Source organism: Dermochelys coriacea, chromosome 2 (assembly GCF_009764565.3).
Source record: "Dermochelys coriacea isolate rDerCor1 chromosome 2, rDerCor1.pri.v4, whole genome shotgun sequence".
In the NCBI taxonomy this organism is placed as follows: domain Eukaryota; kingdom Metazoa; phylum Chordata; order Testudines; family Dermochelyidae; genus Dermochelys; species Dermochelys coriacea.
In genome coordinates, this window is record NC_050069.1 from 195,364,541 (window position 1) to 195,381,847 (window position 17,307).

General features: G+C 45.8%; 1 protein-coding gene across 1 annotated transcript in view; it reads right to left on the reverse strand.

The window, feature by feature from the left end:
- The window catches only part of CMTM7 (CKLF like MARVEL transmembrane domain containing 7), a 39,047-nt gene extending 26,667 nt beyond the window's left edge, over positions 1–12,380 (reverse strand). The window contains exon 1 of the mRNA XM_038392279.2: positions 11,891–12,380. Within this exon, the coding sequence (XP_038248207.1) occupies positions 11,891–12,040 (150 nt within the window). The 5' untranslated portion in view covers positions 12,041–12,380. The remainder of the gene's footprint in view (positions 1–11,890) is intronic.
- Between the last annotated feature and the right edge of the window lie 4,927 nt (positions 12,381–17,307).

A 17,307-nucleotide genomic window follows, 5' to 3' on the forward strand; every position in this document is an offset into this window, starting at 1 on the left:
CATCCCTGGAGGTCAATGATGAGTATAAAGGTGTGCAGGAATGCCTCAACATTAATCCTGGCTGTTGTCAGGCAGCAGATGCCATCCAGGTTCCAATCAGCAGGTCTGTGCTCTAGTTGCCCATCCCGGACCACAGAGAACAGAGCATTAGCCGGCTTTAAAAGGGCCAAAGTTTCGAGCATGGTGAAGGATTTGACTCTCCCTGTCCAGTACAGTGGAGTATGAGAGTGGCCTCGCCCAACCTCAAACAGAACTGAAATCAGTTAGCTACTTCAACATGTATATTTAGTCTTGATCTGAAAATGTACCTGTATTGTTGACAAACCCATTCTCTTTCTCTGTTATTGTCAAGGCTAATGGTTTGTCATGAGTCACAGGGTGAGGTCACCTGCACTTGGAGTTTTCTGATGTTTACTCTATAACTTGTGACTTTTGCTGCCTCCACCACCCAACTCAGACTCTTTATACATAGTTTACAATTTCAAACCTCTGATGACTATTAGTTCTACAGGTAACATTTTCCATGTTTTCTGATATTGGCTATATCAAAAAGTTATTTTATTCAAAAGTTAATTTAAGTATAAGCATAATAATATATGTAGGTACATAGTCCTTCTGGCAAAACCTGTAAACTTATTATTGCCTTGGAGAAGAACTATAGATGGACATGACAGCGTCATAAGCAAAGTTAGAAACACATTATGTACCAAGGATCAAAAGACAGGTTTAATGTCTCAACATTTTGGCACACCTTCAAATCCCTCTACCCCCCTGTAGAATACAGGGAACAGAACAGCCTGCTGTGTGGTAAAGTCACTTATATTTTGTTGGAAAGAATTAGAAGATTTATTTCAATCACCTCCAAGAATAGAAAAAAACATGTACATCTCAAGGCCAAGATTTAAATTGTAGATTGAGTGGCTCTAAGCAAGTCGTTCAACACAGCAATGTTTAGTTCTATGTGATTGAGTGATTAAGATTTCCTTTTACTACATGAATGGAAAAGCAATATTTCCTGCTGAGCTTCTTTTGAAGGGAAAGGTATGTCTGACTACAGCTCAAGATTTCAGGAGGCCTAACCAAGATAATATAGGGAGCATCAGAAGTACATGCAAAACTCATGAGAATATTTTGTAATTAGTTACTCATTTTAGCAGTTCCATACAATACTACAGCTAATTATTTCAGAAGAGACAAAGAAAGAAATCATAGTGGGAACAGAAACAGTAAGGGACTTGAACAATGCTACAGTTAGCAGCAAAGCAGGAGTAGAATCCAAATCTCCCAAACTCCCAAATCTGTGCCTTAACCAGAAGGCCCTCCCTTTCTCTCTCTTAATTTAAGTGCTTTTCTATCTGTTATTGCTAGTTTTCACTTTTTGACATCCCTGTGTAACCAGAAACAACAACAATAAAATCATAAACCATACTGATGGAATGAAGAAAAATGAACCTAATAGGAGAACCTCAAAAGGAATTCTACAGTCCTCTCTTTTGAACTTGTTTGCCTTTTAAAAATAAATAAATAAAGTGCTCAGATACCATACTCCTCACAGTACAGATAACTAAACAAGAAGAGTTTTCTGACATCTCTTTTTATTACATGAGTAAACACTCTCTCTCACACACACACACACACACACACACACACACACCCCCTCTTCTGTACAGATCAGCCTGCTAGCTTCAGCATCTCCTACCCCCTTTAAAAGCAAGTAGCTCTGCATAGAAAGCTGTGTGTGTAATAGACAGACTACAAATAAATGGTCATTGGGTTCAGATACAGAAAACTTTCACACTTTATTGACAAAAACAGACACAAGGTCTCTGTCCAGAGGAACTTACAATCTAACTTGTTTAATTTTCAATCACTGAAGTTATTTTTATGATTACTAACTCTTGAACCAGGATGGAAATTTCAAATGAGGATTTTCATGATATCTAGCACCTAGAAGCAAAAGACCTGATCCTGTGTGGTGCTTGATAATGAACGAGGCAGGGCACTGCAGAAACAGAAAGGATAGCCTCATGGTTAATGATGTTGGATGCTGCCTGGGGAACTGGATTCTATCCCTCCCTCTGCTATAAAGTTCCTGTGTGATGCTAGACACGTTGCTTATGCCAAATTTTTCACAGATGGTCACTAATTGTGAGTGCCTCATTTTCTGATTGCCTGACTCCAGGACCAGCCTTAGGCATGGGCAAACTGGGCGAAAGCCCAGGGCATCATTATAAACAGGCGCCTCTGGAGAAGGGATGCCCCTCCCCCCTGCAGCTCCTGCCCGCTGCCTTGGAGCCACCCCAGCCAGCTGCTTCTGGGAGCTTCCTGTCTGCTGTAAGGAGGGAGGGAAGGAGGGGGAGTGGGGGCTGTGATGTCAGGGTGTCCCCTGCCCTCATGTACCCCATCTCTGCAAAGTGAGGGGGGCATGCAGGGCCAGGGCTCACCAAGAGAGGGACGGAGCTGCTGGCAGCTGTGTCTGAAGGAGCTTTCATTCAGACTGGTGAGTGCCACTCTTAAAGGGGCAGCGCGCTGTCTCTCACGGCTCACATACTCCCTCAGACCACACACACTGTCTCTTTCACTTACACACCCGAACATATATTTATATTGTTGTTGTTACTTCCTGCTATGTACATATATTCTCTGTAATTTTATTCTTTCCAAGTGCTGTTATTTTAGTTTTTTGACTGGTCCATGCATTTCATAATTTTATTTCTCTCTTATGCTTACATTTAATTCTTTAAATAGTGAGTTCTAAAATGCCTAATCTGTCCTGGCTGGAGTAATTATCATTATTATTTTTATTATCATATTGTGCATTGTCATTCATTATTTAAAGTATACAATCAAGTAATAGCATCCTCCTAGAATGTAACTTTAGCTTGTACTAACCTTAGCGGTGCCAGTTTAAAAAAACATTAGCTAAACGCACAACTTTAGACACTGGGCAGATGAAGGTTGCTTATTTTCAAATGTATTTTTAGTTACATCGGTAAAATAACATCAAATTTGCATGAAAATAAATGCAGTTCCAACTATGATACCAATAGCAACTATGGAGTCAAATATTAGTGAATCACATACGTGATTGTGATTGGTAAACATAATATATAGAGTAGATAATGGCAGTAATACAGTGGGTCTGTTAGAGAAAGTAAGCAGATTTTATTAATTTTTATTTATCTCTACTAAAGATAGTATACAAAGTATCAGATGCGTCTTTCTGATATCTGTGTTGAACTGATCCCTCAAGGTTTGGGATTAGGACTATCTTGCTGTATTATCTCCTGATTGTTTTAAATTTACACATAAACTTTAAACGTGGCTTTAACTGGAGTTTGTATATATTTTTCTTTCTTTATATAACAATTAGATACAGTGCTTCTGTCAGCTAATTCCTAAGTTATTATCTGCAAAAACTCTAGAGTTTTCAGGTGCCTAAGTAGTCCCTGGAATCATGGCTAAAGTTTCCTCCCAGCCCCCCAAAATCTGAAATGGTGCCCCGGGTGTGACAGCGCAAAGCCCCCCTTGAGCCACATGCCAAGCACCAGGCACCACAAGCCACAGCAGCAGCACAGAAGGGTGGCAATACACCATATACCATGCCACCCTTACTTTTGCGGTGGTGTTGCCTTCAGAGCTTGGTGCCTGGCTAGCACCCGCCAGTATCAGGCTGCCCTGCCAGTGCTTAATTTGTGCCAGGGCTGAGCTCTAGCCTCTGGCATCTCTTTCAATACAAAATTAAATCCTTGGGGAGGCAGTGGGGCCAAAAGGTCATGGGGGCGGGAAATCCCAGGGAGTCTATGGGGGCCAGGAGCGATGGGGGGGCGCCAAAATACAAGTTCGCCCAGGGTACCATTTTCCGGCCCTGCTTAAGGCCCTGGGGTCTGATTTGCAGAAGTCCTGAATAGTGTGCAATTATTAAGGCTGGGGGACCATACACTGAATGAGGAGAAAACAAAATATTTAATAGTTGCTCATTAAGTAAGTATCATCCATCCTGTGCACTGAATGAGACAGCAGTCCTGTGAGAAAAATAGAATGTGATCACGTAATTAAAGGCTGTCAGTGGACACACAGAAGGGGGCTGAATCAACATTGTACAAACCTCCTTAACTCTGGCATTTCCTAACTTTTGAGTGCTTGACTTTGCAAACTTAATGTTCCCTTAACATAGTTTGTGTGTGTGTGTGTGTAAATTACACACACACACACACACACACACACCCTACAATTTTCAGAACACTTTATAGTAAATTTATAAACCAAGCTAAGATTATTTTTATTAGAATTAGAGGGTGCCTTGTTCACAGTTCAAATATCAAGCACATAATTGCTTTTGTCAAGACAAAACTTGGAAACCACATATCTACACAACAGGAAAGCTAAGTCTTTTGTTATTGCATCAATGCTTTTCCAAGTAGTTAAAAAGGAAGCTGTCAGGCCATTTTTTTTTTATTGGTTTTATTATTTTTTACCTCAGGATTGTTTGTAAAATTCTTCCAGAACCTTGAAAAGATAATTTATGTTCCCTATCCATTTTGTTCTTTTCCATCTAGTAAACACTGATTTTTTTTCCCTGGTTCAGACTGAGTTGAAAATATCATCACTGTTTTTAGCTTAAGCACAACTCCAGTTTAGTGTCTCTTATCATTCTACAACAGGTTTTGTCTGTTCAGGAACATCATCACTGTCATGGGAATAATAGCCTTGATACTGGGTTGGGGCCAAGTTCAGTTTGACTTTGCCCAGAGGGGAGTACTGTCTGCCACCTTTACACTATATCTCAGACTCTATAGCAGGGGTCGGCAACCTATGGCACGCGAGCCAATTTTTACTGGCACGCTGCTGCCAGCCGAGTCCCAGCCACCGGCCCCGCTCAGCCCGCTGCCAAACCCAGGCCGGGACCCCAGCAGGCAGTAGCGTGCCATTAAAAATTCCCCCCCGCCCCACGCTGCTGCAGAACAGGCAAGCTCCCCCCTCCCCCACCTCTTCCCTCAGGGTGCTGAGTTCCTGCCCCTCCTCCTCTCCCTCCCTGGCCGATCAGCTGATGGCCCTTGCGAGGGAGGGGGAAAAGCGGAAAAGAGGTGGGTACGGGCCTTGGGGAAGGGGGGGTGGAATCAGGGCATGTCCCCTCCAGCCCCCTGCAATTAATCTCTCTCGGGGCAGGGAGCACCCCCATAACCCCAACCCACACCCCCAGCCCTCTGCCCTAACCCCTACACCCCCCCACACACCCCAGCCTCCTGCCCTGACCCTTACACCCCCCTCACACACACCTCAGCCCTCTGCTCTGACCCTTACACCCCCCTCACACACACCCAGTCTTCTGCCCTGAGACCTGCACCCCCACACACACCCCAGCCTTCTGCCCTGAGCCCTGCATCCTGCTCTCATACACCCAGCCCTCTGCCCTGACCCCTGCACCTCCCTCACACACACCCACCTCCTGCCCTGACCCCTGCACCCCCACGACCCCAGCCCTGACTCCAGTACCCCCATACATACCCAGTCCCCCCACACCCTATGCCCTGACTCCTGCACCCCCTCACATGCCCTCAGCCCCCTGCCCTGACTCCTGCATCCCCCACACATACCCAGCCCCCTCACATCTCATGTCCTGACTCTTGCACCCCCCACATTCCCACCCTCACCCTGAGCACCAAACGGGAGCTCCTGCACCCCTCCTCCCCAACTTTCCTACCTGCACCCCTTGCACCAAATGGGAGCTGCCCAGGTAAGCACTCCATACTCAAACCCCAACCCTGAGCCCCCTCCCTCATTCTAGCTCCTGGCCAGACCCTACACTCCAACCCCCCAGCCTGCTCCTTCACTCCCAGCCCTGTGCTCAGTGCACTCCCACCCTTAACTCAGTGCAGAGAGAGAGAGAGAGAGACAGAGAGGGGAAGAGAATGGGCTAGAACCAAGGAGAAGGTAGGTACCTACTCTATGTGGGCAGGGAGTGCTGTCTGCCACCTTTACACTATATCTCAGACTCCGGGATCCCAAACTGGGAGTGGGCTGAGCGGAGCCGGCAGCCGGAACTCTGGCTGGCAGGAGCCAGCGGACTGAACCCCAGACCGGCAGTGGGCTGAGCCGCTCAACCCACTGCCAGTCTGGAGTCCCGGCTGCCAGCCCCGCTCAGCCCACTGCCGATCTGAGGTTCTGGCTGCCGGCCGCTTGTCAGCCACTGTCCTGGCCGCAGGCCCCGCTCAGCCTGCTGCCGGCCTAGGGGAATGGAACCCTAGGCTGAGCGGGCTGGCGGTGTAAGATCAACATTTTAATTTAATTTTAAATGAAGCTTCTTAAACATTTTGAAAACCTTGTTTACTTTACATACGACAATAGTTTAGTTATATAATATATAGACTTATAGAGAGAGATCTTCTAAAAAACGTTAAAATGTATTACTGGCACACGAAACCTTAATTTAAACTGAATAAATGAGGACTCAGCACACCACTTCTGAAAGGTTGCCGACCCCTGCTCTATAGGCAGCTTGGGAACAGAGCTGTCCCTGACGTAAACCAGAGTGGCCCCAAGGACTACACTAATTTATGCTATGTTACTATGGCCTTTCTTCCTCCCTTGGTGCACCACACTCTACCATACCCCTGCAGCATGGAGCTTTGTGATGAATGGCTCTGATTGCACTACCCACTGGCCCTACACAACTGAGGAATCCCCTTAAACTAGTTTTATACTAGCTTTGCTGCCCACTGAGCTGGCATACATGGGCTGCCACGGAGGCCAAAATCTGGCCCAGTGTCTGTAGCCTCCTTTAGACAAAAGACAGGAAATGCAGGATAGATGCCTTGAGGTTATTGCAAATGAAACAGAGCAGCACTAGCACGAACATGGGGCAAACGTTCAGGGTTCTTCAACAAAACCATCATGGTTAGCATGGAGTACTGAAGAGCTTACACTCAAAACGGTTTTGCCAAGCTGATTCAGTTACAAACGGTTCATCTCTCTAGTGTAGAGACACACTGTGAGCATACTGCTGCTACAGAACCAGCTGGGGAACACAACAGTGTTGTGTGTGTGAACTGAACATAGTCACTTTTTTAAAAGATGTCTTGGAAATTTTGAGCGGTTAAAAAAAATAAAATCCAGCGATTCAGAATGCGAGCTATTTCCCCACAATCAAGTTATAGCCTACTTTTTTCATGATTAACTTTTGGATATAAACTTCTATGAAAGGGACATCATCAGTATGGAATTTAGTCACTTCTAAAAGAATGAACACTTCTGGTTTTACAATTACATGCTCATATTTAAAAAAAAAAAAAAGGTTTCTCTTTCCTTTTGATATGTAAAAGGCCCGTCACAAAAAATGACAGAAGAAACTGACTAGTTTACCATATATGAGAAACCATGAAACGGAGTATAAAAAAACCACTGTCAAGTGCACTAAGTAAACAAACTGAAAAATAGAGAACTATTTCCCCCCTTACTCTCTTTCAGTTATATCAATTTTAGACCCTGATCCTGAAAGATCAGACACATGGGCAGATCCCAGGGACCCCATGCAGGCACAAGGGCCACCCATGAATATAAACTTACAGGAACAGGGCCTAAAATGCTACATGTAATACTCATAAAGTAAAACATTTTCAAGAAGAAGTATATTTCTGTTGAATGTCCCTTTAAACAACAAAAATCTAGGACCCCACGGTACAATGTTTGTTCCCTCTTTGGAGTTGTAATTCTTTTGCAAGATTAGAGAAATTATATAGTGGAAAAGTATCACAATTTCCAGTAATCTTATAGATGGGAAACACACTTTTGTTACTTCCTATTTCATTCACAACTTCCAGGTTAACCACTACAGATGACCATGAGTGCTTTGAGATTCCTAGCAGAATAATCCTTTATCTTCAAATTGACTGCAAGCCATCAGTCACAACAATGTAATAATATTCAGATTACCAGTCAGGCTTTCAAGCCTCTATTAAACCTGATCTTGGTTTGTTTTAAAATCTTTGACAGAAAGCAACAGCTGAAAAAAACATATGTGGCATAGGGATGCCATAAAGAGGTCCCTCTTCTCTTTCCTGTGTGTGATGACTTTCAGCACATTCAGTTGATGTACTAGAATTATTTCTAATTATTTTATATATATATTAAAGAGACACTATCATCTTAAAAAAAACTACTTCTCTCTGAATTTTTCCTTGCTAGTGTTACAAGGAGCATCTAAGGTTAATGTATATTAAAAATGAAAGTAAACATTTTTGTGGATAAAAAGTAAACAAAATGAAAAGGAGAGAGAAGAGTGTCTGAGCAAGCAGGGACATGGCTAGGGCGGTGTTTTCATTGCATAAATGCGAGCATTCGGAGGGCCAGTCAGTGGGAGTGCACATGGTATGCCTTCAAAAAGGCTACAGCAAGTGCTGCTAGTAAGCATGGTGCTCCCAGAAGGCATTATACCCATCCTTGGCCTCCACTGGCATAACACTTCTATCACTGACAGACCGCTACTCTACCAGCGTTGTAATTTATCTCTGTATAATTAATTAAGAAATGAATATCACTCTCCACTGTCTACAGTACTTTACAAACTCAGGTCCCAATCCTGTAAAAATTTACTATGGCGTGAATTAATTGGCATAATGAATAATTTCATGGACACAATGGGACTATTTTATGAGATGAGATAATAGAACTTAACAAAAAAAAAGTTTAGAAGACAGAATATTTCATCGGCTGCAGTTGCTCATTCAGAACCAGATTGTTCTAGTTATTTCTAACCCTAGTACAGGGGTTGGCAACCTTCGGCATATGGCCCATCAGGCGTAATCTGCTGGTGGGCCGGGAGACATTTTATTTACATTGACTGTCTGCAGGTGCAGTTCCCACTGGCCGCGGTTCACCATCCCTGGCCAATGGGAGCTGCAGGAAGCAGCACAGGGACGTGCTGGCTGACGCTTCTTGCGGCTTCCATTGGCCGGGAACAGCAAACCACAGCCACTGGGAACTGCAGGGGGCCATGCCTGCAGACGGTCAACGTAAAGAAATTGTCTCGCAGACCACCAGCGGATTATCCTGATGGGCTGTGTGTCAAAAGTTGCTGACCCCAGCCCTAGTAAGTAATCTTTCAACTTTTTATGGAACTAATTCAAGTTTATTTGGCTCCATGACACCACTTCAGAAAGAGACTCAACTGTCCAAAGCTCAATGGATTCCTGAGGTCACCTCTACTGCTCACACTAACAGCGAAGCTGACAAGCAAATCATTTGAAGGAAATGGAAACAGCTCATCCTAACAATTTTCCCAGAAGCCAACCGATCTTTCTTTAAGAGTCCAAGAGTGATAAATGACACCACTTTCAGTGCAAGAAGGTTTGCTGCTTCTTGTTAAAGTCACTGCAGCAAACTGACTGCTTTAATTCTGATAGTCTCAGCCACTATACACTATGATAATACTCAAAGAATGTCATCATGTCCTGTGAATAACCCCCACTATCAGAGTTTGGGAAAAACAAGCCAAAGAAAGAGTGCACTAGAGAACAGATCTTATCCAGGTTTCAGAGTGGTAGCCATGTTAGTCTGTATCAGCAAAAAATGAGGAGGAGTCCTTGTGGCACCTTAGAGACTAACAAATTTATTTGGGCATAAACTTTCATGGGTTAGAACCCACTTCATCAAATCATTGTGGGAGAGGACTTTGGAGTTTAGTGAACAAGGTATGATACTCACTGAATTCATATATGCCCACTAATGTTCAGTTACCTGTCTCAATATAGAATCATAGAAAATAGAAACTAGGACTGGAAGGGGCTTCAAGAGGTCATCTAGTCCATCCCCCTGCACTGAAGCATGATTAGACCATCCCTGATAGGAGTTTGTTTAACCCAAGTTACAGGTTGCAATTTTCAAAGGCAATTGATGGATTAAGCTACATAACTCCCACTGAAATTAATGGGAGTTGTGATGTTAAATTCTCAAATTACTTCTGAAAATCAAACTCACTGGTTTGATTTCATTCTGTTGTGACGTGGGACATTACGGTTCTTAGCTTTTACTTGGAATTCAGCACTGTGTTTTTCAGCAAGTCACTTCGTCTCCTAAAAACGTATTCTAGCCAAGTTGTTAGGTGGAACATAAAACACTGTTCATACATATTGCTATTCTAGGTACATAATCTGAATATGACTTTGTATCATATGCTTTAGAAAATCAAAAAGACTATTTTAACTGACAGTAAATTTGAGTTTCACAAGAACAAAATGTCTTTTTGTTCTTTATAAAACCCAGAATAAAAATTCAAAAAATATCCTGTAGTTAAGTAATAACCAGGTGAATCAGTGACAAACACAAATTTATTTCCAAATATGTAAAAGAGTAACTAAAAAAAAAATCCCTCAACATCTGAGCTAAATTTACAGCTGAATGCCTAGGAACAAGAATTCTGTAAAAGGGTTGGCCACTGTGGGGTCCTGGTTCATGACTGGGTTTCTAGGTGCCACAAAAATGCAACTTAACAACAGTAACAGTAAGTGCCCCAAATGGTTTTCTCCATGTCCAAGGGAGGTTGAGGATCTATGGAATGAGGCACAGGATTCCAGAACCCATCCTGTAGTGCTCAGACTCCAGACCCAAACAGGACTACCCTGCAGAGTGTGTGAACCACACAGCAGTATGTAATTTGAGAGGCTTCAGATTTTTAAATGCAACAGAACATTTCTAGTGACCATCCAAAGGAGGCAATTAGGGGTCAAAGAAGGAGCGGCCAGCTATGTGGCCAAGAGATGCTTCTCCTGCTATATAGAATCATAGAAGTGTAGGACTGGAAAAGACCTCAAGAGGTCATTTAGTCCAGTCTCATGCACTCCACTAGGTAAAGCAGGACTAGGTAAATGCAGGAGTACTGGGTGTTTGTTTCATCTGTTCTTAAAAATCTCCAATGATGGACATTGCACAACTTCCCCAGGCAATTTTTCCAGTGCTTAACCACCTTGACAGGATAGGAAAATTCCTAATGTCCAACCTAAACCTCCCTTGCTGGAATTTAAGCCCATTTTTTGGGTCCTATTTTCAGAGATTAACAAGAACAATTTTTCATCCTCCTCGCAGCAAACTTTTACGTACCTGAAAACTGTTATCATGTCCCGCCCCCCCCCCATTCTCCTCTTTTCTAGACTAAACAAACACAGGAATTTCAATTTTTCCTCATAGATCATGTTTTCTAAACCTTTAAACATTTTTGTTACTCTCTTCTGCACTTTCTCCAATTTTTCCATCTCTTTCCTGAAAGGTGGCCCCCCCAAAAAAGGATGCAATATGTCAGCTGAGACAGCAGCAGCCGGGAGCGGAGCAGAAGAATTACTTTGCATCTTGCTGCCAACACTCCCGCTGATACATTCCAGAACTATCGAAACTTTTTTGTTTTGTTTTTGTTTTTTTGTTTTTGCAACAGCGTTACACTGTTGATTCATATTTCGCTTGTGATCCACTGCAACGCCAGATCCCTTTCCGTAGTACTCCTGCCTAAGCGGTCGGTTCCCGTTTTGCACGTTGGCAATTGTAGGGTAGCTAGGGAGGCGACTTATTGCATTTATACCCTCCGGCCCACAGTAAAAGTCAGTCCCCGGGCTCAGGGAGAAACTTCCCCCAGCGGCGGCTCGTTCCGGGTTCCTTGCCCTCGCCTCGGAGGCTGTGGCCCGGGGGAGGCCAGCGGAGCAGAAACCACGCGGGCAGGGAGGCGAGGGGCCCCAGCTGAGCCCAGCCAGAGCGGAGCTGCAATCGCAGGGGCTCGGCGCGGGGACCGCAGGCGGCGAGGGGGAGGGAGGGACATGGCGCCTCCCTCGGGATGCTCTGCGGGGACCGAGCCCGCCGGCGGGTCCCTCCCGGGGGCTGCTGCTCCCCGGGCCCGGCCCCTTCTTACCATCTGGGCGACCTTCAGCATGGCCGAGCAGGAGCGGGCGTAGCCGCCGTCCACCAGCCCGGGCTCCGGCGCCGGGGGCGGCGGGCAAGAGGAGCTGCCGGGGGCCCCGCTGCTGCCGCCTGTGCGGATCACCCGGGCCCCGTGAGACATCGCGCCCCGCTCCGCGCTCAAGTGGCGGCGGCTGGCTCCGGGGCTGGTCAGCCCCAAGAGGGCGGGGCGGGAGGGCAGGAGGCAGAGCAGCGCGCCCCGCCCTTCAGCCGTGGGGGGAGGGGGGGGGCGGCAGCCGCGCAGGCAGCGCCCGAGCGGGGCAGGGCGCGCAAGGCTGAAGGCGGGAGCGTTGGCTGCGAGCTGGGCGAGTCGGTTCCAGCCCTAAACAGGAGACGGACAGAGACAGACACATGGACGGGACGCTTGCTGGGCCTTCAAAATAAACTCCCCTCCCCAGCCCTCAGAAGGAGAGACCCTGCGGCGTCCCCACCCCCCCACACCTGCCCGCAGGCCACTCATGTGACAATTACCCCAGCCGGAACCCCCGCCCCCCCAAACCCAGGCCTTGAGTCTCTTGGGAGAGGCCCATGGGGGTGTGTGCCAGGACTGAGATACAGCGGGCTGAGCCCCAGATCCCTGAGTGGGGGATGGACAATAAGATACAATAAAAGAGGATCCCTTGTTGCGTCTCTCTGTTATTTATAATCCTCATCCTACCAGTACTTCTTGCCAGCCACTCAAAACACTTTGCAATTGCCGTGAGCACTGGGAGGGGTTTTATCATTGCCGTTTTCCAGATTGGGAAACTAAGGCCTGCTCTCCACCCCAAAGTCAGCTCAACCTTAGCTGCCTGGCATCAACCTCCTTGTGCCCCTGTCTACAGGTACATTTGTCTCCCAGGCCCCTTTACAGCAATACAGTAACACCACGCCTTGGAGTAGTGTTGAGCCATAGGCGATGTCCCAAGGTCAAAGCAGCAAGAGTGCAGACATTGTGGGACCTTTGTCAACCCTAACAGTGCTTCAGCAGCTGTCCCACAAAGTTTGACACTGATTGGTCTGGTTACAATTGTGAACTCCACTGCCCAGAGGTCACGGAGACTGGAAGCTCCCCCCACCCAAAGCACCCACTACTCCATTGTTGACTGCAACTGCCATGCCAACCATGCCAGCTATGTGCTCCAGATGCACTCTGGCCTGGAGTAGACAGGAGGTATTGGATCTGGACTTGTGGGGAGAAGAAGCTGTGCAGGCATAGCTATGGACCAGATGTAGAAATGTGCATGTTTATAAGCAGATTGTAGGGGGCATGCAGGAGAAGGGGCATAACACAGATCAGCAGCAGTGTCATGTGAAAGTGAAGGAACATATCAGGCATATCAGAAAGCCAGAGAGATGAACAGTCCAGCTGGTACCAAATCAATGACCTGCCTATTTTACAAAGAGCTGCCTGCCAGACTTGGTGGAGACCCCATCAACACCCTGCAGACCACTCTGGATACCTCCCAGGACCTTGAGACACAGACACCTGCCGTGAACAGCGAGGACAATGAGAAGAAAGAGGAGGAGGATGGGGAACATGTGACTGGACAGGGGTCCAGGTCTGTTTGAGTCTCCACTACAGTACAGTCCATTGGGGCAGTCGATCACGGGTGAACCTGACGCAGGGGAAGGAGCCTTGAGTAAGGGCGTAAATGTATTTTCTACTACAAGAATATACTGATGGCACCCCCAACTTAACAGGACTTTTCATTCATTTACTCATACTAGAAGAGGTAGCGGTACAGCAAAAAAAAGGTAAAGTTGTTATCTGCTTTTCATTCCTCTGTACAGTTAGGTGGGGGGCATGTGGAGCAGTTTGTTTATGTACACAGGATGTCTCTTGAACCCTCCTGAGAGATCTCAAAGAAACTTTCATGGAGGTACTCAGCAATCCTCTCCCAGAAGGTTTCTAGGGATAGCAATTTTGTTTCTTCTTGAATGGAAGGACACTTTTCCATGCTAGTTAGTGAGAACTTTAGCAGACACCATTGCAATTGTTGCGAATTATACCTGATAGGTCTCATGCAGTTCGAGTCTAGGCTGAGGCACACAAACAAAGTCCACAACTGCAGAGTTCCCAAAGATATTAAGTTTATTATGCTCGAGCGTGGTGCCCCCCTGCTAGTCAGAAGGGGACCCCAAATGCAGGTTATACAAAGATTATATACCATTTAGCAAAGCATGTTGCCCTCGTGCATCGGAAACCTTAGCCAATAGACAAACCCTTTCCTTATCTACCACCTATCCCTGCTAGGTACATTCCCCGTGCTAAACTATTACTTCAACTACACAACATGGTCCTAAAGCAATGCATCAGTAACTTTTCTTATCAGGATGGGAGGCCACATCACAAGGCCAGGAGGCAGGGAGTTAGGAACAGACAAAGAACAGAAACCGGGAGTCGAGACAGGCGGGAAACAAGGGGGAGGGTTTTCAAAGGAATGCAGTATCGAAGGAACACTCCTCCTGGTGCATGATGTGCTTGCTTTTAGACAATGGTGGGCCCCAAACCAAAATGGAGTCACATATACTAACTTTTCCTTAACACAATAAACAGGCTAGTGTCATAATACTGGCCTCCTGGGCAGCTTCAGGACAGCAGCTGTGCTCTCCTGTGCCTTTGGTATCCTCAGGAGTGAGATATCAGCTAAAATCACCACCACCTGTGGAAAATGGTGCCAGTATTGTGTGCCATTGCCCTGTACTCATAGTTTCATGCAACCAGGCAATTCCCTTCTCATTTCCCTCACTCCTGGTGGCCCATACTCACCATGGCTGGTGCTGTGAGCAGTGCTGTGCACAAGCACGCTGAAGCAGAAGTATCGATAAGGACGTCTTGTTTAAAACTGTAGGGGAGCAAGGGAAGGGAGTTCTGAACCTTAACTTTCACTTTTCATTGTGACTATACTAACAATGGTACCTCTCCATGCTTTATCTGTAGCTGCTGCCATTGTGGCCTTGAGGGATTTCCCCTACATGGCTGCAGAATGCCTGAGTCAGTTACAAAAGAGGAAGAGTAGATTCAGGATGACATGTTCAGGGAGATCCTGCAAGCCAGGGGTGCATCAGACTATGAGCAGAGGGCCTGAATATTGCAGCTTACATAGAGAAGGAAAGAGCAGAGAAGAGAAAGGCACAGGAGTCTCAGCAGGCAGAGGAGAGGGAGATGCACAGGACATAATGGGGCTTCTCCAACAGCAAACACAGAGGCTGCAGGATCTTGTGGACATACAGGTTCAACTATCACAGGCTAGTCTCCCCTTGCAGTCTAAGGATAACTCCCCTACAGCACTTCCCTACATCCCCCTCTCAACATTCCATGTGGCATTAGGGACCACATCCCTACCCCTGCCACCCCATAGACAGGGGGACAGTAAGGACAACCACAGCTTCACATACACTGACCTGTGAGAGCCACGGTGCTGTACGTGTCACTAAAATGTATGAGTGTTCTGTCCCCTTGTTAAGTTCTGTTCTACTGATTTATTAAGTTTCTAATGCATTTGCTTTTAACTTGCACAGACTTCTTTTTTGCAGTGTTTTTGTCACTCAATAAAATTCTATTTGGAAAATAATTAATCTTTATTAGTTCCCACTATATGCTGCAGAGTACTTAGTGGACTGAAATTACCCACTGACTTGTTATTGTACAGTGTGACACAATTAACAGTATAATAATCATAAACATACAACAAACACCACAAAATTAGTAGGTGCATTAACAGTGTTACATTCATAGATGTAAACCAAGTACCACACATTTCTTAATAGGCCCCAAAACTGCAGGGCCACAGTCCACCACAATCCATTATTGTGGCTCACTATTAAAGTGCTCTTACAAGCCTCCTTGAGGCATATGACACTGCACTGAGCTCTTCTGATAGCCTTATGTCTGGCTGCTCATACTCAATAGACAGCTGTTCCACATCCACCAAGGTGGCAGATTTCCCCTCTTTGCTTCACAGATATTAGGCAGGACACAGCAGACAGCTGTAACCATTAAGATGTTTTTTTCCACTGAGATTCAGTCTTGTGAGTAAACACCACCAGCATTCCTTCACTTTTACCATTCAACTGTCATTCTGCACCTGCTGAGCTGGTCATTGAATCTTTTGTTGGCACTGTCAAAGTCTCCAGTTTAGGTCTTCAGAGCCAGGAGAGCAAGAGGTAGGTTGGGTCCCCAGGATCACTAGTTGCATTTCAACATAGACAACGGTAATCTGCCAGTCAAGAAAGTCCTTGTTTGTAGCTTTCTGAACCATCATGGATTCTTAACGATGCACGAGTCATGCACTTTCCCTGGCCAGCCAAGACTGATGTTGGTGAAGCACCCCCAGTGATCCACCAACGCTTGAATAACCACAGAATAGTAGCCCTGTCTGTTGATAAACTCTTGGGCAAGGCGGTCTATTGCCCCACCACAGTTCAGGAACCCTATTGCTGCAAATCCATCCACTATGTTCTGCACATTGCCAAGAATCACAGTTCTGCCTAGCAGGAGATGATTAATGACCTTGCATACGTGCATGACAACAGCCACCACAGTGGATTTTCCAACTCCAAAATTTCTCACTGACCGGTAGCAATCCAGTGTTGCAAGTTTCCACAGTGCAATCCCCCCTTGCTTCTCCACTGTTAGTGCAGCTCTCAGTTTGATGTCCCTATGCTGGAGAGCTGTGGCAAGCTCAGAATGTGGCCTTGCACATCCAGAAGTTCTGCAGCCACTGCTTGTCATCCCAAACCTGCATTATGTGAACTCCAAAAGTCAGTGATTGTTTCTCAGGTGCAAAAGTGGTGTTCTACCCTCTATAGCTGCTCCATGAACACCCCCACTAACCTTGAATTGGTTTTTGCTATGTCCCACAGACATCTGACCTCCATGAAATCAGCATGTTCCCCACTGATTTGGTTCTTCTTGCAGCTCTGAAAATACTGGAGGAGAGCATGTCCGGTGCTTGCAACACTCCTGACAATAGCGTCAGAGATGGTGAACGGCAAAGAGGGCAGCACAAGGTTTTGTGTTTTTGTAAAAGGTGCAACAATTATGGGATATGTATGATGACATGGGATGGAGAAAGTTGCCTGCTGGGAAGTTGACCCCTTGCTCCCAGTCAGCCATGCATGACTCTTTTCTGTCCCAGCAAACAGCCAAAACTTCCCAAAAGACAGTGCACTGGACAGTGGCAAGTTTCAGATGGATCACCAAGTGTACATGGCCCACTGTTATATGTTGAAATGATATTCTTGCAGTGAGGGTGCTCTCAATATTTTAACTTGAAACTTAGTTTCTGGTAATACTGTAACTTCTCATGGAAGACTAAATGCTAACAAAAAAGCACCCTTTCTGATTCATGTATTGTTATTCACAAAACAAATGAGTTTGGAAAA